Here is a 21841-nt window from a genome sequence, read left to right on the forward strand (position 1 = left end):
AATAGGCCTTGGGCTTTATTTCTGCTGCAAGGCCATTCACTGTGTACGGATTTAATGCAATTTAATTCAGCGAAACTGGTGCGCCCACATTTTTTTTATTATTATTAAAATCGAGAAGACATCATACAAGCTTATTTTTTAGACATCTGATATAGTCTAAACTTAAACCGTTAGGGTTGTGTCACAGAAAAATTTTCACTTGACGACAAGATAAGTAGGCCAAAGATTAGTACGTGATCACAAGGGTATTGTTATAAAAAATATCAAGATGTGTGTGGAGGCACCAGTCAAGTTGAGTTGACTGGTTTGTCTTGGAGTTTAAAAACATTGAACTTCCGAATTAGGCTTCCTTAGAGATAAGGATGCAAGTTGCCAAGCAAAGCATCGATCTTCGAACTTTGGACTTTCCATTTTCATGGTGGTTTTCGCTTTATCTGCATTTCATCTATTAGAAGGAAATATGACAAAGAAGTTTTTAATTCCTCCATTTGTCTCTATCGTATCCATATGAAAACTTTGTTCATGCATTGCATGGCCTTAAATAGTCATGGTGTCCACGCAAACAAAACCTCAGCGGAGTCCAACTTGCTATCTTGCTTCGAAAAGCTAACCCATTTAACTTTATTTAAAGGTCATAGTAAATTAACAATTAGATAAGAACAATATTTGAAATAGTTTTTACGAATACTCAACTGGTTACATATTAAGAAAAATGAACTTTGCTTAATAAAAAGCCCATTCTGTATTAAGGGGTCTAGTCTTATCCTGTTTCAAAATAAATAAATAAATAAATCTTTACTTGGAATCAAAAAGGACGGATCTGGGCCGAGATTAAAAGCCCACATTGGGAAAAGCTTAAAAGCCCACCTAAATTTTGGTACGAGCCCAGATTAAAAGCCCACATTGTGGACCAGAGACCGGAGTGGTCCGCTCGCTAAGCTAATTATCTGGTTTTAGTTAAATTGAATATCAGGTATTAAAAGGAGTTACATCATCTATGTAACTATATGTTCCTTTATTTGGTGTTAAAATCTTAAAATAAGAGTAACTGATCATTATGCAAATACATTGATATTATGGATTCGATAGTAAGCCTATATTGTTTTCGAATTAATGAAGATGACAATAAATATATATATATATATATACATATATGTCTATTTTTGGATAAGTCGTCTCTTTTATTATCACTAGTCAGTTAAGCCGGGCGATACACAAGATGATATTGCGTCGGCACCATGAATTTGGTAGGGCTTAGTTAGCATAAAAGTGAGACGAGAGTTTTGTAGGTTGAAATGGTGAAGGGTCCACCTTGGCATCAAAGTCATCAGTAGTAACTCACATCTCAAACTCTGAAGTTAATACCAAATCTGTACATTTCTCTTTAAACCGTGAGAGGATATAAAATTGACATCTCAATAGCCAGTCTGTCTTCAACTTCTTTCTCTTTCAGATCTTCAATGCAATCTACTTGTGATGCCGACTTTGGTACAAGATCAATACCATGTTTGGCATACAATATCGAAGCCAATCAAAATCTTATTCCAAGTGATCTTGGACTTTACAATACTTACATGTTGTAATGAAGGAGTACTCTAAATAATCAAAAAATGAGGAAAATCCATGATGATGTCACATAAATAACATTAGTGGTATTCGTTAATATGAAAATTCTCAAGTGAGGGATCCCTCACTTTATTTAAAATAAGGGATCCATCTAACACCATTCATTATGTGTAAGTGTGGTCCCCACATGTGATGGGGCCCACGCGTGAATGGTGTTAGATGGATCCCGCACTTTAAATAAAGTGTGGGATCCCGCACTTTAAATAAAGTGTGGGATCCTGCATTTGAGAATCCCTCTTCGTTAATAAATAAATAAATAAATATATATATATATATATATATTTGTGCTATGGTTTGATGAAATAACTATCATCATGCCACGATGATATGACATAAATAGCATTATGGATTTTTTGAAATTAATATGTTGTTTTAAAATATTATGTAGTAATTACTTCTCATGTTATTAATTATTATGGATATTTCCTTCCCATATTATCTAGGATGTGCTAATAGGTATTCATAGGTCATACAAACCAAACACAAATTCTTATTTTCATTTTCATTTTCTAAAAAATAGTTAACATCATTTTTAAACAAATGCACACTGCAAACATTGAAAACAGTTTTTAAAAAATATTCTCAGAAAACATAAAATATTTTCAAACCAAAAAGCACCTTATATTAACAATTGATGGAGTAAAATTCTCATTCAAATTGTGATTATATATTTTGGGTACGCCAAACGTAGCCTAAATATTTCAAACCGTGTCCCCTAGATGTCCTTAGCAAAACTGCATTTAATTAGGTGTACACAAGTTGGCCCCAAATCATGTGCTTATTATATTAGTAAGTGGTATTGAATACAATAGATACATGTATGTGTACCTAGTCAGACCAAATAGGAACAAGCATTAATTAAGACGTAAGACGGTGAACGATACATATTTGAGGATAGTAGTTGAGAAGTACTTGAGATCACAATTATGGTTTCACCGGCCAATAATGCATCCTTGCTCAACCCACGTTGAATTTTTTGCCATTTCAATTAATTAATATCTAAAATACAGTTCGGTTTAATTAAAGTCTGTATATATTTTGCATCTCCCTTACCTCACCCATTGCAAGAATTTTATGTATATGAGTTGTTTCGCTTTTATCTGGTCCAAATTAAATTACATGCCAAAATCTGTATATATTGACAGAGACAAGAGAGAGTTAGATGAACGAGTATTTATGATGAGATCAACAAATATTCAAATCTTCAACTGCATGCATTGATTGATACTTTTACGTACGTAGAAGTGGCAGTCGTGGGCTATAAATAGGGTTTCTTTAGTAGCCTATGATCTCACAACAAAAGAGAGAAATAATCAAGCTAGCTATAGTAGAGAAAACAAAGAGTGATGGGGAAGCTTCCCAAGTATGTTGTAGTACTTGCATTGATGTGTGTTTTGGTCGTGGGGATAGCTGAGTCTAGAAAGCTGAGTGAGACCAATGGGGTTTTTGAGGAAGATCATGGGTTAGGAGGTGGTCATGGCTTTGGTGGTGGAGCAGGTGGAGGAATAGGAGGAGGTGTAGGCGGTGGAGCTGGAGGAGGAAAAGGTGGAGGATTTGGTGGTGGTGCTGGTGGAGGAATAGGAGGTGGAGCAGGTGGAGGAATAGGAGGAGGTGTAGGCGGTGGAGCTGGAGGAGGAAAAGGTGGAGGATTTGGTGGTGGTGCTGGTGGAGGAATAGGAGGTGGAGCTGGAGGTGGCGCTGGAGGAGGATTTGGTGGTGGAGCTGGTGGTGGAAAAGGTGGAGGCATTGGCGGTGGAGCAGGTGGAGGAAAAGGTGGGGGAATAGGCGGGGGAGCTGGTGGAGGAATAGGAGGTGGCGCTGGAGGAGGATTTGGTGGTGGAGCTGGTGGTGGCAAAGGTGGAGGCATTGGCGGTGGAGCTGGTGGAGGAAAAGGTGGGGGAATAGGCGGGGGAGCTGGTGGAGGCAAGGGTGGAGGAATAGGTGGTGGTGCCGGAGGAGGTTCTGGGGGAGGCATTGGAGGTGGAGCTGGTGGAGGTAAAGGTGGAGGAATAGGCGGTGGAGCTGGAGGTGGTTCAGGTGGAGGCATTGGAGGTGGAGCTGGTGGAGGTAAAGGTGGAGGAATAGGCGGTGGAGCTGGAGGTGGTTCAGGTGGAGGCATTGGAGGTGGAGCTGGTGGAGGTAAAGGTGGAGGAATAGGCGGTGGAGCTGGAGGTGGTTCAGGTGGAGGCATAGGTGGTGGAGCTGGTGGTGGCATTGGCGGTGGAGCTGGTGGAGGCAAGGGTGGGGGAATAGGTGGTGGTGCTGGAGGAGGTTCTGGTGGAGGCATTGGAGGTGGAGGTGGAGGTGGAGGTGGAGCTGGTGGAGGAATAGGCGGCGGAGCTGGAGGTGGTTCAGGTGGAGGCATAGGTGGTGGAGCTGGAGGTGGTTCTGGTGGAGGAATAGGTGGTGGGTCTGGAGGAGGCATTGGCGGTGGAGCTGGAGGTGGTTTTGGTGGAGGATCAGGAGGTGGCATTGGCGGAGGAGCTGGTGGAGGCAAGGGTGGAGGAATAGGTGGTGGTGCTGGAGGAGGTTTTGGTGGAGGCATTGGCGGTGGAGCTGGTGGAGGCAAAGGAGGAGGAATAGGTGGTGGTGGGGGAATAGGTGGTGGTGCATAGTACTGTGTTCTTGCATGCGTTGGCAATGCCAAATTATATGTACTAGAAATTAATGAAGTACCAACCTAAATATATTATATTATATGCACTAGAAATTAATAAAACCAATTAAGAGCCATACTAGTCGGTCTTTTGCGCTCGTTAGCCAGTGATCTTCATGCAAATATCCACTTACTGATGAGTTCCTAAACCATTGAATTCTAATAAAACACACTATATATATATATATATATAATTGAATATTGAACTTCACAGAAATAATCTGGTTTGTTTCTCTAGCTCTTGTTCATTTCAAGAGAAAATAGGAACAAATTAAAGAACCATGATCAGGTCTGATGCATGCGTAAAAAGTGACAATACTTTGTCCATTATCTTACCAAAATCACAAAATTAAATGTAAGGAAGATTAGAATTTCTTACTTTCTGCTGCCATCATAACTCCAGTTGGTCCAGCCTAGGGGCACAATTGTTCTAGCCAGGTAAGTCTTGGGAAAAATGGTCCAGTAGTAGGCACCTTTTGCTCTTCCCAGGTAAACACCAATACCTGAATACCATAAACCTTCCTTTTCTCAAAAACAAACCCACTATTGTCAGTTGGGTCTTCCCTATATTTTGAGCCGTGATTGACCCATGAACCGACACTCTCTTGTCAGCAATCACAAAGATCTCACAGCTCTGCATCTTAGTATCTTACCACTCAGGCTAAATGATAAGATGTGTAGTATTCACTTTTCATAACTAAAGAGATAATGGGTTCTAGTAGCGAGAGAGATTGAAAAATAAGAATATTTTTCAGATAATATCGTGAGGGGAGGTTAGAAAAACCCGCATAGGTACTCCCATAGCAGATAATACCCAAATACCAGAAATAACATCCACAAATATTATTATAAAACTTGACTACGGTGCAATTGTATTCTTATTGTTGGTGAAACCATGCATAGCCTAGGTTACTAAAAAGATTACATGCATTGTTCAAGCCGCCATGCAACCATGCAAGAGTAAGATTTTCCTTAATTACCTTTAAACTCGTTTCCTATGGATGATATATAACGCAATTACCATTTACTTCGGTGATATAATTTGTAGTTGAATGCTATTTGTTGTTGTGTCAATGAAATAAGATTGAAGGAGGAAGAAGAAGTAGAAGAAGCTTGAAGTGAGTATTCAATTACTTGAGGAACCATGTAAAACGGCTAATAGCCTTATACACAAACTGATTTCAACTGTTGTCAAACGATAACAAGATTTGACAATATAAAGTAACATTTGAAATAAACTTTGATATGGGCTAAATATGATAATGGGCTTGATTAAAGAGATACTAACCAGCCCATAACTCAAGCACTTAATAGCAAGATCCAATAAATAACTAAAGCCCAATGGCCCAAAGATAGGCACCATTAGGGCAATACCCATTAAAGAAAGATCTGGTAGCTTGCTTAGATGAAGAAAGACGAGTATGAGAGACGAAGACAATATACTGTCTATCATTCGGGAACCGAATCAATGGCGGCTTGGACTGCACCTTTGGCGTAGAGGCGCCATTAACATGGGTCAAGATGAAAGGAGACAACGACAACAAAAATGGCAGCAAAGGCAAGTCCACAAAAGTCTTCTGTTTTTTGTTTTTTTTTTTGTAAAATCTTCATTCTCCTTTTCCTTTCGTGCTCCTCTTTGAGTTTGTCATGTTTGTAATTCATTCGTTGCTGCACGAGTTTCTCTCTTTTGTTTCCTTTTTATTCAAACAAACTTTCTCCTTTTATTCCTTCTATCATTCTATGCAAAGTCCTATCTTTCTTGAGACGCAAGTTATTTTAGTTATTTGCTTACTTCTGATTGGCCCCAATATAAGGTTCCTTGTGGGCTTGAGCCTCCCACTTTGTTAGCTATCGAACTTTGGCCCATTGTTCCCAATAATATGTTTTGTTTCACGGGAATCGGGATCGATACTCCTGAACATCATAAACAACATTTGTTGTAATTTTCTTTATTTTTTTAATAAAATGACATAAAAAAGTACAAATTGATATATATATATTAATTCTGACATAAGGATTTAGAGTAAGAGTGTATGTTTCCGTACACCATTTATTTGAAACATGTGAGACTCAGAATAGTGTACCCTACTTATCATTTCACTCATCCACACCGTTAAAAAGTGACCCTTATTTTATACTCTTACTTTGGACTCTCATATGAAAATTGATATATATATATATATATATATATGACCTCTGTAACTTATAAGTGAACAACAATAGGGTCCACTGTTACGAACGCATCTTTTGGGTGTAGTAGTTGGATCTGAAACACTGGACTCCTATATGTGTGAAAAAAAAGGGTAACGGTGTACTGACATAAATTAAAAGCTTCACATGCCAAGCTTTTAAAAAAATGTTTGAATTCCCTCTATCATACTCAATAAAGCACTTGATTTGCATACTATTTTTAACTGACTATATAATTTGTAAGTATTGGAGGAGAGAAATTAACATCAAGAGGATTTTAAAATGGTGAGTTAAACAGACTTCCAGATTATCTGTTTAAAACTAATTTCTTATATTATATGTCTACAGAAGTGTAGAAAGAATTTTATTGGAGGATAAAGTACTTGCATAATAAAATAAATAATAATGACCATTATTTATTTATTTTTATATGATTTTTGTTTTATACTGAATTAAGATGATGTAATTGTTCACGAGGTCTCAATAGAGACAAAATCAACATGGGTAGGGTTGGTTGTTCCAACTTCCAAGTCACTTTCACATTCAACTCTTTCTTCCACCTGGTCCATAGTTCATCAGTTGGGGATAGGTTGAGTATATTTTGCACCAGATCGACTAATAACCGGTGTACTTAAACTATTTTATTTTAATTTTTTTAAAAAATAATAAATAAACATATTTATCTTTCTAAAATGACATTTCATTTGTTGTTGGCGTTAATTAATAATACTTTAAATTTGAGTAAATTACTTTTTCGTTTCATTTATATATATTTTTTGAAACATGGATTTGAGGAGGGGTAAGTTTTGAACCCATGACTTAATGAGTGAAAAATCCTTACATTAGATGTGATTGTCATTCAATCAATAACTCTTGCTAATAGAGAATGAGAGGTAGTCTGATTGGTCAAGTTGTATATCCATATCCTTGAAGTCCAAGGTTCCATTTTCATAAGGGATTTAAGATTTGAGTAATTTTTCATCTGGTGTGACCCCTCCTTATTTTACACAATTGGATAAACATCCGTATCACGCAAAACGATGCAGATTGCCTCTATAAATATTCAGTACCGCTCGTCACCTTTGACTCTTTTTCATTGTTGTTCAAATTTGATTCCTTTTCATTCTCGTTTGATTTTGCAAGAAGTAAATTTCAAGCAAATCCCGCAATCCGAAGATTAGCTAGAAATGAATTCGAAATCCCAACCAGAAAACCTCATCCTCGTGACTCGGGAACCAAACGGTATCGCTTCCGTGACGATCAATCGCCCTAAGTCGCTCAACTCCTTGACCCAGGCGATGATAGAGAACTTGGCCCGAGCCTTCAAGAGCCTAGACATGGATGAGGCGGTTCGGGTGATAATTCTGTCAGGATCGGGTCGGGCGTTCTGTTCGGGTGTGGATTTGACGGCCGCTGAGGGTGTTTTCAAAGGAAACGTGAAGGACGAGGAGATTAACGTGGTGATCCAGATGGAGCGGTGTAGAAAGCCAATAATCGGAGCAATTAATGGCTTCGCGGTGACGGCCGGGTTCGAGATCGCGCTTGCTTGCGACATCTTGGTTGTTTCTAAAGGCGCCAAATTCCTGGACACTCACGCCAGGTTTGTACATCGCAGAACTGAAATTTTCAGTATAAATTGAAATATAAACAGTAAATGCATGCTTAATGTTAGTGCGTCAGTTCTCTTGCTTTTGGATTCCAATCCTTCTTTTCTCAGTAGCACCGCATCTTAATGTTGTTGCTGACGTATTATTGATGTGCGTGCATTATTTAATAGGCATGGCTTGGTATCAATACCGTATACTCTTCTTTGTAGAAAACTAGAAACAGAATTAAGAATACAAACAATCCAATTCCTATTTGTTCATGGTATGCCGATGTCAGTGATTTTTGAATTGTGTGTATTTGTCGTTGATGATGTTTTGGATAAGAATACAGAGTTTTTTTTTTTTTTTTGTTTAACAAATCTTATCAACGAATTGAACAAGAGAAGTGATTTTGTATTTTTTTTTGATGTATTGTTTTAGTCATGGAAGAAGCTAAGAAATTCTGTTTGGACTTTAATTGGATTTTCTATTAAAAGGTTTTGGCAAAATTTTCCTCACAGGTTTGGGATATTTCCTTCTTGGGGTCTCTCCCAGAAGCTTTCGCGCATGATAGGAGCAAACAAGGCTCGGGAAGCATCACTAGCAGCTGTGCCCATAACTTCAGAGCAAGCTGAGAGATGGGGCTTGGTGAACCATGTTGTTGAAGAAGGCGAATTGTTTAAAAAGGCCCGAGAAGTTGCTGAGGCAATAATTAAAAACAATCAAGACTTGGTGTTGAGATACAAGTCAGTTATTAATGATGGCCTGAAGCTGGATCTGGGCAGTGCTCTCGCACTAGAAAAGGTAATTATCTATATTATCAGTTACCCTTTGTGGCTTTATCATTTGCTCATAGCATAAAAATCATAAGAAGTTTTATTATTGTTTATTGTAAATCCATACTCTCATGCACATCAAAAACATTATCTGTTTTGGGTTGTCCATTTTCCAAGAATACATTGTGCCCGCATGACTTTGTTTTTCCCAAGCCTAGCTACTAAAGACCGAAGCTACAAACTCACTGAGCAAAGCCCAACTACTAATGAGTCATAGCCCAGTTCTCACTAGGCTTTGAGAAATGCCTTGTTGTAGGTACGGAGTGGACTTGGCTCATATATACCACTCGGTTGGAAGTTACCCAAGCGATGTAGGACAATGGTTTTAACACTCCCCCACTTGTGAGTTGGGTTATGTCAGACCCAATAAGTGGAGGAGAGTTATGTCAAATAGGATCGAATTCCTCCGATATCATATTGTAAATCCACTCCTACACACACCAATAATATTGATCGCTTTGGATCGTTTGATTCTTGGGAAAACATCGGGTCTGCACAGTTTTGTTCCTCCCTATGAAGAAATGGTGTTGTAGTATTGGTCGTGTACCCACCCGCATTGGGTACATTTTTTATGCGGGTGCTCCATGGGTGCGCCGAAAAACACACCAGATGCGACTGAGGACGAATCTTATTTTTAAAAAAGAAAAAAAAATTCCGATACGGCAAATTTACTCTGCCATGTGGTTGCAGAACAGCTAAACGAAATATCTTTTAAATGTACACAGCCACATGTAGGTAACATGAATTCCAACCACAAATTCTGATATTGTTGGTAGTCCCGAGGTACCTTACAATTAAAAACTAAAAGTTTTAAGATATATATACAATTAAAAACTACTAAACTAGTTCTACCAAGGTTACATTACATCACATGGGGTGTGCATTCAAAGATTACCAGTCCCACCAATTACATTACATCACATCACATGGGGTGGCGAATCATATGTAGGGAGTAGGCTTGACCCATATATACCACTCGCAACACCCAATTGATGTGGGACAATGGTTTCAACATTGTTTTGTAATTTCACTTGGTGTTGGACTCTATAGTCTATACAAAGCTTGAATCTTCATTTACCTTTTCGGGCATTCATGACTACACATCTGCAATCCTTGGGGTTATGACCGGTTATTGTTATTGGTTGATGTCGTTTTATTTTATTGGACGCTTAATAGGAGCTTTAGAGGGGCGCTCGAGTCTTTATTTACTCCGTTGTGTGAAAATCTCATTTTTGTGGCAAAACATACTCAAGCTTGCATGTCGAATTGCCAACTTGGTGCTAAGATTTGTTATTGGTATTTGTTGATGTTGTTTTATTGTGTTGGTGGCCTAATGGAAGCTCTCAAGGAGCTCGAGTTTTCAATTCCTGGGAAAAACAAGCTTCCGTGGTGAAGCATCTGCAAGTGTGTTGGTCAATTTCCTACACATCTTCAGTTTGCATTAACTTTTCGTTGTTAATCTAGTTGAAGCAATTGCTAGACTCATATGGTGTGTGGATCAGACATTTGAAGAGAGAGAAAGGAATTTATTGCATGATTGCTCTGTTTTTGAAGTCAATATATGAAAGTCCAGTTAGTAATTTGGGAATACAAATAATTCCAGACAGAGAATATAATGGTGATTTAAAAGATTTACTTGAAGAATTTATTTGATGATGAGTTGATAGCTATTGATGGTCTGTCTATTTTCATGGTCTTATATCCTGTAAAAAAAATTTACCCTTTTTTTCAGAAAAGGGCACATGACTACTACAATGGAATGACCAAAGAGCAGTTTCTGAGGATGCAGGAATTCATTGCTGGCCGGAGCTCGAAGAAACCTTCGTCCAAGTTGTAGGTCTATGTATGTGACACATGCATTAATTTTGTTGTGAATTTTTCCTTGCTCCTCAACCCAGAAGTTGAGCTACTAAGATGAATAAACCATCAACTGATTCAATTGCGGGTCTCCTATTCATATTCTATAGCTGCTGAAAATGTTATCAGGTGATGACGCTGTCTCTCCCTAATTGAAGCTTTTGTAATTGTTTCTCGGATCCGATCCTTTAGTTTCACACCGTTCATTCATCTTTATGATTTATGAAACCCCTGTCCGACAAATCATTTTTCCTGCTCTGATCCACATCAACTTAGATGTGACTGTTCCTTAGAGTCTTCTGTGGAAATAGTGGAAGATTTCCTTATAGGTAGATCTTGTTTTGCGTAGAGGAAAAAAAAAAAACCACAACCCTTGGGGAGGCCGTAGTAACTGTGTGCATCATCTATGTCCATCACTTGCTCCCTTTATTTCTTGAAAACGAGCAAGAATAGTTGGAAGAGAATTTGAAGATACAATCTCAGATTTAAACCTATTTGTAAAAAGAGCAAAAATGAAATTACACAATTCTCAACTCTTTTAGTAAATTTTAAGAAATAAAAACTAGATTTAAAATGAAACAGGAAAACATGGAGGCCTATTCCAATTTCCAACACAGATGTGTAGACTGTAGAGGGTTTACAAATTTAAAAATGGTATTTGCCTGTATGAAAAAATTAGTTTTGAAATTTTTTTTTTGCCCATTGGGTAAGACCGACCCATCATAGAAAGGCAGCACTAGGATTGGGCCTGGTCTTATGATAGAGCCCGTATAGGTACGGTTGGCAAGGATTATGGATTGGCCCAGTCGAACTCCATACTCCAAGGAAAGGTAATTAGCGACGATCTATAGGGGTAATTCTGGGACTCCGTATTTACACCGTCTCAATTTTCAATCTCCGCTCAGTATGTATAGAGTCAGCGACCCTTCAGCGGGTGACCTATCCAAGGCACGATCACCCTCTCATATATTCTAATGACATTTGCAGCTGAAATCTCGTCAAGTGAGAAGCTGTTGCCAATGAAGTTACATGCGAAATTCTCCGTCGCTTTATTGCTTGCTTTGAGTTTACTCGCAACACCGTCGGAGTCGGCCCCTCAAGCATTCAGGAGAGACCCGGGCCACCCTCAGTGGCACCACAGCGCCTTCCATGATGCCCGTGATAGCGTCCGATCCGACGTTCGTCGTATACTCCACACCCGAGCGGAGGTGCTTGATTTATGTACTCCTTGTACTCAGTAATGAATAATCCATGACTTTTAAAGAATTTGTGAAGCACGATCGCTCTAGTTTTTTTGCTTGTGAATGCTATGAAAACGATTTTCCGATTGTTAATTCTGCAAGGCGTTGTGCAGGTTCCTTTTCTGGTACCGTTGGAAGTGAATGTGGTGCTGATCGGGTTCAATGAAGATGGAGGCTATAGGTACACGGTAGATGCGCACAAATTGGAGGAGTTTCTGAGAGTCAGCTTCCCAAAGCACAGACCATCATGCTTGGAGACTGGTGATCTCCTAGACATTGAGCATCAGGTTGTCTACAATGTTTTTCCGGTAAGCTTTTTTTCTGGCTTGCAGTGAAGTAATCTTGTCTTGACTACTATTTTTCGGCGTACAATATTGAGTTTCTTTTATCTTCAATAGCGAGGTGAATGCATGGCATTGAAATGGTGGTTGTGCTATGTGACTATTCACATAGTGAAGTTTAGTGGCCAAATTTGGTATTATCAAACTTCATTGCTGGGATCAGTGACAATGATTTTGTACAACTGTTTTGTAGCAGAACGACTAAGACTCTCTTGATGTAGAATACATCAAAGAGATGATTTTGAAGGAAAATAAACAGTAGATATTCTCTTGGAATTTACATATATCAACACGTATATGCTTCATAGAACTACAGTTTAGAGAGTCATATACTTAAAATATGATCTCAATAGTGCATATATATGCAATTAACTATGGCTGCTCATGGTACCTTGGTTAAGTGTAAGTATAAGGGTTAGGGGCACTTTGCACTCTGACCTTCTGGAATCACAGCAAGCCTGTGTTATGCATTTCTTATTCTCTTTGGTCAAAAATTTTCTTTGTGGATCTGAATCTGTCGAAGGCTAAAAGTTTGTGTTAAATGTAATTTTAAAATCATTCCTGTCATCCAATACATGGACTTCTATTATATTCCCTTCGAGAAAGCCGTCACCACATGCATATATACATACATGATTGTATGATATGTTTGAATTGGGTGCTGTGTAGTGTTTGATATTCTTTTTCACGTGATCTAACATTGATTTTGCCATTAAATCATGAATGCCAACATTGCTGAAAAATATTCTGGTATATTCACACTGACTTGACAGGCTGGGCAGCCAGAATTGATAGCACTTGAGAAGGCACTGAAGGAGGCTATGGTTCCTTCTGGGTCGGCAAGAGAGGTGAGTGTCACTTGTATATATTAATTAACACTGGTCTTTGTTTTGCTTGAGATAGGAGTATGATGTATCCATATTTTAAGTAGACTTCTAAACTTGTTTTTACATTTTCTAGACTGATTTTGGAAGGGAAGTGCCTGCATTTGATGTTGAAGCAACAAAAGTTGAACCCGTATTTCAGAAGCTATATTCCTACATATTTGACGTGGATGAGGTGGGGGTATCTACAGAGACAGATAGACCTAAGCCTAGTGCCATCTTTGTTGTCAACTTTGATAAGGTGGTGTTTCCAATCTCAATTATTCATGGAAATTTCGTCCATGAAGTTCACTTATCTCAATATTCATTGCCCCCCCGTTACTCTGTGTGCCGCATTTTTTTTTGAAGAGACTGCTTTATAAATATAAACTATATACTATTCTCTGCAGATCTATACTTTTTCATGTGGAATAGTGACCCTTTCCCCCTTACATGTTTATGTGTTTTGGTCTGCTTCCTTTGCAGGTAAGAATGGATCCTAGAAATAAGGATATAAATCTGGAAAGTTTTATGTATGGAAAGGTTACCCAGCTAACTGAAGAAGATATGAAAAAACAAGAAGGAGATTATATTTATCGTTATAGATACAATGGAGGTGGAGCATCACAAGTTTGGCTTGGCTCAGGCAGGTATAGTTGGCACGTATTGTGCATGGAATAGTGCTCTTATTTTCGAAATTTTTTTTTTCTCTTATTGATAAAAGAAATGGTATCCTCTTGCAACAGAGTTTCTCCAAGATATTTTTTTTTCTCTTTTTCAATACTTGATTGGGACGAATTTAGGTGGAATTAATTAGTTGGAACTTGGAAAGTGTTGTACCTTCGAAGGATACTGGTACCGTGTGTCCTCATGGTTTAGAGTGCGTTAAGGGGTCTCAAGTCTCCATTATTTTGCAAAAGTTTAGGTCATATGGGTTTGGTGTAGACCAAATTCATTTTATATTAGTTAGAAAAAATTCTGTAAATCCTCTGTTTGTTGCCTGTCTAATGTTTAGGAAAAAGAACTATGACTAATAATAACACTGTCTAGTATTTATTGTCATGTGACCCATGATTCATGCCTTGAAATATAGATACCTTGAACTATATTGTGAATCTGGCAATTGATAAGATACATTGCATGCGATGGTGGACTAAGCAAGAGGTATGCTTCTTTAACTTGAAATACTATTGCGGCAACTTTACTGTGATGGATGTCCAGATGTGCTGTCATCACAAAGTGATAGGCGTAGAAAGAATATTGCTTGAGTAGTTGAGCTCTTTGGGTATGTTTATTAAACATTTTGGAAGAGATAGTGTGCTGCTTGGGCCTAGGATCACTGCTGTTAGGTCAAGTTGAGATATTACTGCTTGGGTGCACCTTATTGTCTTCTAATTACTATTTTTACCTTCTTTTGAAAAAATAAAAAGAGAAAGCTGCTATCACCATCAATTCTAGTTTGCACAATTCCTCGATGGTTTTAACTAGTTATCTTCCAGATAAATGACACTTTAATAGGCTATTAATCAAAATACAATAATGCCATTTATTGTTTATTATTGGTACTGCATAATTTTTTATTACTAATTACATTGGTTTTCTTGGACAATGCCAAATCAAGTATTGATGTTTCCTTTTGTATGGAAATCTAATATAGTCTTGTTACATTTCAGATTTGTTGTCATTGACCTCTCAGCAGGTCCTTGCACATATGGAAAGATCGAAACTGAGGAGGGAAGTATAAGTTCTAACACACTGCCACGGATACGGTCTGTGATGTTTCCAAGAGGTCAGACTGCAGTCACTGATCATTCTACTCGTGAAATTTTTTTTGGGCAACTTGCCATGTTGGTTGCAACCGCGATCGAGCATATTATAGCTCCAGATGTTAGGTAATTCGTTTTAGCTGATCTAAGTATGTTATTCTCATTATATATAGATTACAAGAATATTACATACAGAGTTGAAATTGGATCCCATATCAGTTTTGAAGTACCTTTTTTTTTTTCTCTTTTTTTTTTCTGAATTCAAGTTTTGAAGTAACAGTTTTTAAAAACCCAATGGCTGTCGTTGGCAATGAGAAGGTCTTGAAAGTGCATTGCCTTGAAGAAGTATATTCTTCTGCTTTTTATTTGATTAAAAAGGTTAGATGCTAGATTGGAAAGTATATTTATTGTGTACATGCTTCAGAGGGGCCATCTTATCTATAAATAGGAAAGCCCTGTTTACGAAGACTGAGGCAAAGTAACATCTGTTTGGCTTGAGAGATGCCATGGTTGTTTTGGCCTTTGCTTGAGTCCACCACTCATATAAAGACTGCGGTGGACTTGTCTACATTAATGCTATATTTTCTTATGGGTTTTGTACCCTCTATGAAAAATCTAATTTTAAGTTGATTTGTGGTTTCAGGTTTGAAACTGTTGATCTGACAACAAGGATACTTATACCTATCATTGTTCTCCAAAACCATAATCGATACAATATTTTGGAGTCAGGCCATAATTACAGCATAGATGCTGGAGCAATTGAATCTGAGGTGAGATTTTCAATTATCTATATTTGCTTATGAGTTAAGAGGGTGGATTGTCTTCTCTGTTCCATTATATTGTTAGAGTCTATTTCCTTCTGGCTTTGACGGGGAGGGGGGATGCCTTTTTTTAGTTCCTGAGCAGGGGATGGGGAATGTTTTCCAATTCTAAAGTAAGTGATTGTGGGTCTTGAGTTAAGTGACTAAGGTATGTCGTTGCTTTCATTGATTCTGGTGAGTGGTGACAAGGGAAGATATTTGCAGATCCACCAGTAGTTAATGATGGTTGAGAATCTAAAATTAATCTTCCATGCTGGAGCATTTGAATGATGCTGAAAGTTGTCTGTTGAGGAGGTGGGGAGGCTGTTAAAGACTTAAGATGTTAATGAAGTTTTTCAGAACCTACCATTTTACTTGTTTGCCGACTTTATCGAATTCCACATTGTCATTACTCTTCGAAGTGCACTGGATGAGGGGCATCCATATCAGACTCTGCTGGGTTCTCAAATGTCTATAGTTAGTATCAGAACTCTGTGTAAACCTGCAGTAAAGTTTAATGAAATGAGTTTATTGGACCGTCCATGGTCATGACCCAACAGATAGCCCTGAAACTTATGTTTTATTAGTTGATATTAACTTTGTTCTCTCTTTTGCTGATCTTTTCAGGTGAAGAAGATGGTCCATGATGGTCAAGAAGTTGTAATTGTTGGTGGAATACATGCATTACATCGCCATGAAAAGTTGGCTATTGCTGTTTCCAAAGCGATGCGGGGCTATTCCTTGCAAGAAACTAAGAAGGATGGACGTTTCCATGTTCATACAAAAACATATCTAGATGGTGCCATTCTGAAAGAAGTGGGTTTATCTTTCAGTCATTCTTTTTGATATTACTAAATTTTACTATCTGGTTAACATACCTCACTCTGTAGGTGTGGTCAGTAAAATAATGCTGAGTTCCAGTCTGTACTTAGCTAAAATACTTTCTTGATTGATGCCTTATTTTAGTTACAGCAGTCTCTTTCAATGTCTTTGCTTTTAGCCTTGGTTTTATGATAGTTTTCTTCTTTTCCTTTGCTCATGTAACTTTCTCATTGTATCTTTCTCCTTTGGGTTTCACCTTCTTGGTGGACCTGAATAAAGATAAATCATGCACACAGAAAAAAAAATGAAAAAGAAAGAACATTATTTGGCTGGTTTATTGTGCTTGATACACAGGTCTATCTTACTGCAGGAGATGGAACGATCTGCTGATGTGCTTGCTGCAGGTTTGCTTGAGGTGGCCGATCCATCTCTTTCAAGTAAATATTTTCTTCGCCAGGTCAGTTTTAATCAAGATCTTCCTTACTCTTTTACATATACATATATATATATATATATATATATATATATATATATATGACGAGGAGAAACATGGCAAAGTCTCGGGAATTATGTTTTGGTATTATACAATCATGAATTTTCAACTAGTATTATTTTATACTCTTTTAATTAGTCTAAAATAAGTTGTGTGTTCCTCAGCACTGGATGGATGATACTGATGGTTCTAGTGATTCCATTCTAAAGCACAAACCGCTATGGGCTACCTACGAAGAAAAAAGTGGCAAGAAGAAGAGAAAGAAAACACAAAAGACACAAGGTGATCTGTACCGGACTTATGGAACCAGAGTTATTCCAGTGTGAGTATATGCTAGCATGTGTATTTTAGCATTGTAGACATGGGCCACATATAGTATTTGAGGCGAAAGTCACAATATTATACTTTCTTCATTCTTCCTTCTCAACACAGCAAGAACTTTGCAACTTAAGTGATCTTTTTTTTTTCTTGTCAGCTTCTAATTGTTTTGCTCTCTTCAGATGCTGTGCAAATATAGCGTAATTATATGTTTTCTGTTTTTGGCCTATTGCTACGTCTAATCAGATTTATTTGGAAAACAAGCACTATTATGAAGAACTGTTTTAATTACTATTCCCATTGAGTTACTTATTTTAATTGTTGCATGTTATGCTGTAGATTCATGAATGATTTGTCAATAGTTTACTGTAACCAAAAAATATTTTCAATCTTCTTTGGTAACTGCTTTTAGCTCTGCCATTATAAATATTATGTGGACAGCTTGATATTCTGTAAGAATTTCTTTGCTGTTTTAGTTTGGTAAGTTCCCTGAACATTGACATTGTACTTGTAGATAGTTTAGTTCAAGCGAAAGTATTTTCAATCCTCTTTTATGCCTGCTATGAGCGCTGCCGATGTTGACTTTTACGTAGACAGCGTGATGTCAGAATTTCTCCATCGTTTTAGGTTGTACATTTCTTGACATTGTATTACACTATTACTTCGTTTAGCTACTTTATGCAGGTGCTTGTTGGCTGATGATGGTTATTGAAGGCATAAAAGAGATTTAAAATTTTCAGTCGTGTATGTGTGTGAACTTTGTTAACAGTAACTATAGATTGGCCATTTCACTGTGATTCTGGTAATATTATGTAAGTTTACCTTTGGAAACAACTGTAGATCATCGTGATGCTGTAAAAAGGCATTGTATTTATGTAATTGATTTTGCGCAATCATTGAACAAATTATTTATCATGATTGTTTCTATGACAATTGTGGGAAGTGCTATAAAGCAGAGACGGCAGATTGTGCAACTTATGGGATAATATCTCATCATATAATAGATATTTGAACTTTTTTTTGTGCTTTCCTTTTCCGCAGCTTTGTGCTATCACTGGCTGACGTGGAGCCGGACCTTATGATGGAGGATGATAGCCTTGTATGGACAAGTAATGATGTTGTCATTGTCCTTCAGCACCAAAATGAAAAGATACCTCTAAGGTGAAAGTCACAAGCTAATTTTCAGTTTTGCAATATCAACAAATGTTTCTTTTTATGTTTTAGATATTAGAATGCATTTGTTGATCAAATATATTGTTTGTGTTCCCTTCAACCCCATGTACACATTTTTTTGGGAACGAACATGATAGCAATGACGGGGAAATATGGTATGGCATCTCTTAGATTGGCTATTCTGTACAGCACCCTTGCCATAACAATAATAAACCATCATTTCACTTCCACAAACACAGACTTTTACTCCTTTTGTCTGCATAATACCAGCAATATGGATTTTATATCACAAACTTATGTTTGTAATCTTATGTTTATTTACTAGATGATTCAATCGACTGTCATCCAGTTTCTTAATCCTTAATTCTCACACATGAAATTATGCTTCATCGTATTTACATTTCCACAACCCTAATTATTCTTCTTTGTTCTACCATTAACTATTCTCATAATCAATATCTTCGCTTCTGTGGTTTATGGAGTAAGGGGCAGTTGACCTTAAAGCTAACTCTTATGCTTCATTGGTTTTAAAGATCAAGTAACATAGAACTCTATGCTGCGTGATTGCTTTTGGAAATTTATTTTGTCAATCACCCTCCTTTCATGATAAAACCCATGACTTGTCTTTCAACTTTCCTCTTATATGTATGTCTGTACTATTTCCCAAAATTTCTGGATCTTGTCTGTGGCCTTGGGCTCTTGAGTGCATGCAGGCATTTACAGATGCTGTATATTTTAAAGAAAATTGGTCGTATTTTACCAATTTCTTGAAGCTTTTATATGAAGCAATAGATTCTTAACTCACTTTATTCTGCTTGTGTCGCACCAAGGTCTCAATGTTTTCTTTAATTGTTTGCTCAATGTCCTGTTCAACAGTTATGTTTCAGAAACAGAAAGAAGGCATGCCATTCCTTCACAAGCAAAGCGCCACATTTTGGCTGGCCTTGCATCTGTTGTCAGTGGGCTGAGTGCACCATATGAAAAGGCCTCTCATGTGCACGAAAGGCCAGTTGTGAACTGGCTCTGGGCTACTGGCTGTCACCCATTTGGTCCATTTTCTAATACTTCTCATGTCAGCCAAATGCTACAGGATGTTGCGCTGGTAACTTGATGCTGCAATATTCATTGAGAGCCATTCTTACTGCATCAGTTGCGTGTCATAACTTTATGTATAAATTGGCATCTGAGAATCGTTTTTGTGGTTTACTGCCAGAGGAACACCATATATGCACGTGTTGATGCCGCACTCCGCAGAATACGTGAAACTTCAGAGGCAAGTAATCTTCATTGCACTGGTAATTTACTAATTTACCTTGTCCTATGATTTTACTGAATTGATTGTATATCAAGCAGGCTGTGCAAGTGTTTGCAGCAAAGTATCTGAAAACCCCTCTTGGTGAACCTATGAAAGGCAAGAAGAACAAGACTACAACTGAGCTATGGCTAGAAAAGTTCTACAGAAAAACAACTAACCTGCCTGAACCTTTCCCACATGAACTGGTTGAAAGATTGGAGAAATATTTAGATGTAAGCTAATTTTTTTGTTTTTATAAATGTTTCATTTATTTAAATATTTTAAGATCGTAATCTTTTGCTTCATGTTATTATAACAGAGCCTCGAGGAGCAACTTGTAGATTTGTCTTCCTTGTTATATGACCACCGTATACAGGAGGCACATTTGAACAGTTCAGACATCTTTCAAAGTTCTATTTTCACCCAGCAGTAAGTTTTTTAGGAACATAATCTCTCCAATATGTTACATCTGAGCTGCTGTCAGATTGAATCTAACTCTCTGCACATGCAGGTATGTTGATCATGTTTTGGCTGGTGAGAGAGAAAAAATGAGATGCTGTGAAATTGAGTACAAATATCCTGCGCAGACTTCTCAAACTTACATCTATGGAGCAATTCTTATTGCTGGGTTTTTCGTATATTTTGTTGTCATTTTCTTTTCTTCTCCAGTCCGCTGATTATGAATGAGCAGACGGAGACTATCAACTGATTCAGGCTCCTGTGTGCTTTCCAAGAAATGATTATGCAAACAAGCGTAATCTATATAGGAAATTGACTATAGTTTTGATGAATTAGCATATAGCTTCTACAGTGCAACAAATAGTCTTAAGATTGGGAAATTATTTTGTTTCTTGGAATCATAGCCTCTAGTTCTTATTGTTGACTGGTTGCATTAACTTAAACAGCTTGAGATTCCGGTCTGACTGAAAGTAGTTTCATGGCACACTCCTTATGTTTTGATTTGTTTGCCTCCTTATTTTCACCCCTGTCACGAAAAAGATAGATTGTGCTCTGTTTATGCTTCCCTAGTATAGGCAAGGGATCGGAAAGATGTATCAGGATTTGTCGTAGTTACCAATACTTGGCTATTTTTAGTCTGACTTCTGCCGAAAGAGGGGAGCTGTTAATTATCTTCTTTGAGTTATTTTATTTGCACACCAAGATTTGTTATCTTTACACTAACAATTTTCTCCATATAAATTTACACCATTTTTATCTAAGTTTACACCAAATTAATAATGTTAAACCTAAAATACCCCTGAAATTCCTAAATAAGTTGATTATCATTTCTCAGATGATATCATCTCCCACACCCTTCTGGCTATGCTACAACAACTTGTTCTTCATATGTCGTCCATTTGCTGAAGATTAGCACTCCATCCTTCATCTGCTGCAGTTTAGATCCATTGGTGTCGTTTTATTATGTTTATTATCCTTCATCTGAAACCCACCACCTTCAAGTTATGCTACACCGACAATAGCTGTTCCCTTACATGCCTTGATTTCTGTTGCAGTTTAGATCCATTGGTATCAGATTTATTGTGTTTATTCTAATATTTTGTTTTATTATTCTCTATTCCCTTTCTTTCATTCAAGGGCATATTAGGTATCTCATATAGGGATTCATATGTAAATAAAAAATTAATAAAAGTGATGTAAAGATAACAAATATTGGTGTGCAAATAAAATCACTCATCTTCTTTTGGTGAGCTAAACCCTGGCTAACACTCCTGTTCCATTTCTCTTTATACAAGTGATCTGATAATTGCCCAATAACTTACAAATTACAGCTTTCCAGTTTTTTAAATTAAAGCGATTACAGTACATTACAAGCATCTTTACTTGTTCAAAAGAAATTATCACTGTCACTGACATCAGCCACATTATCAGATAGAAAAACTTCAAGAGGTATTTCATTTCCTCTCACCCATCATTTGGAAGTCCTCTGTAATTTTGCTCAGCGAAACGGTCATCACAAC

The 21841-nt window shown here is 37.5% G+C and overlaps 3 protein-coding genes across 3 annotated transcripts; all 3 read left to right on the forward strand.

Annotated features, from left to right (window-relative positions):
• The first annotated feature begins 2972 nt into the window (after window positions 1–2972).
• Window positions 2973–4241, forward strand: LOC120014272 (glycine-rich cell wall structural protein-like). Its single transcript, XM_038866187.1, has one exon. The coding sequence runs from the start codon at window positions 2973–2975 to the stop codon at window positions 4239–4241; it is 1269 nt and encodes a 422-aa protein (XP_038722115.1).
• A 3279-nt stretch (window positions 4242–7520) lies between these two features.
• On the forward strand, window positions 7521–10961 carry LOC120014062 (probable enoyl-CoA hydratase 1, peroxisomal). The gene is made up of 3 exons (XM_038865990.1): window positions 7521–8072; window positions 8580–8862; window positions 10627–10961. The coding sequence occupies exons 1-3, from the start codon at window positions 7660–7662 to the stop codon at window positions 10729–10731; spliced, it is 801 nt and encodes a 266-aa protein (XP_038721918.1). The 5' UTR covers window positions 7521–7659; the 3' UTR covers window positions 10732–10961.
• A 693-nt stretch (window positions 10962–11654) lies between these two features.
• Window positions 11655–20819, forward strand: LOC120014640. The gene is made up of 16 exons (XM_038866651.1): window positions 11655–11959; window positions 12106–12300; window positions 13107–13181; window positions 13294–13458; window positions 13683–13846; window positions 14870–15088; window positions 15606–15732; window positions 16390–16578; window positions 16955–17041; window positions 17242–17399; window positions 18437–18556; window positions 19445–19670; window positions 19782–19841; window positions 19922–20095; window positions 20182–20291; window positions 20374–20819. The coding sequence occupies exons 1-16, from the start codon at window positions 11726–11728 to the stop codon at window positions 20537–20539; spliced, it is 2469 nt and encodes an 822-aa protein (XP_038722579.1). The 5' UTR covers window positions 11655–11725; the 3' UTR covers window positions 20540–20819.
• Window positions 20820–21841: the final 1022 nt, after the last annotated feature.

The sequence above is a fragment of the Tripterygium wilfordii genome, chromosome 14 (assembly GCF_013401445.1).
Source record: "Tripterygium wilfordii isolate XIE 37 chromosome 14, ASM1340144v1, whole genome shotgun sequence".
NCBI classification, from domain to species: Eukaryota; Viridiplantae; Streptophyta; class Magnoliopsida; order Celastrales; family Celastraceae; genus Tripterygium; species Tripterygium wilfordii.

What these genes read in the sequence shown, in the direction of transcription:
- LOC120014272 (XM_038866187.1), top strand. Translation starts at nt 2,973, where the DNA reads ATGGGGAAGCTTCCCAAGTATGTTGTAGTACTTGCATTGATGTGTGTT.
- LOC120014640 (XM_038866651.1), top strand. Translation starts at nt 11,726, where the DNA reads ATGACATTTGCAGCTGAAATCTCGTCAAGTGAGAAGCTGTTGCCAATG. An exon ending in ATTATAGCTCCAGATGTTAG is followed by an intron (nt 15,089 to 15,605) that starts GTAATTCGTTTT and finishes TTGTGGTTTCAG; the next exon opens with GTTTGAAACTGTTGATCTGA. An exon ending in GGAACCAGAGTTATTCCAGT is followed by an intron (nt 17,400 to 18,436) that starts GTGAGTATATGC and finishes CCTTTTCCGCAG; the next exon opens with CTTTGTGCTATCACTGGCTG.
- LOC120014062 (XM_038865990.1), top strand. Translation starts at nt 7,660, where the DNA reads ATGAATTCGAAATCCCAACCAGAAAACCTCATCCTCGTGACTCGGGAA. An exon ending in TTCCTGGACACTCACGCCAG is followed by an intron (nt 8,073 to 8,579) that starts GTTTGTACATCG and finishes TTTTCCTCACAG; the next exon opens with GTTTGGGATATTTCCTTCTT. An exon ending in GTGCTCTCGCACTAGAAAAG is followed by an intron (nt 8,863 to 10,626) that starts GTAATTATCTAT and finishes CCTTTTTTTCAG; the next exon opens with AAAAGGGCACATGACTACTA.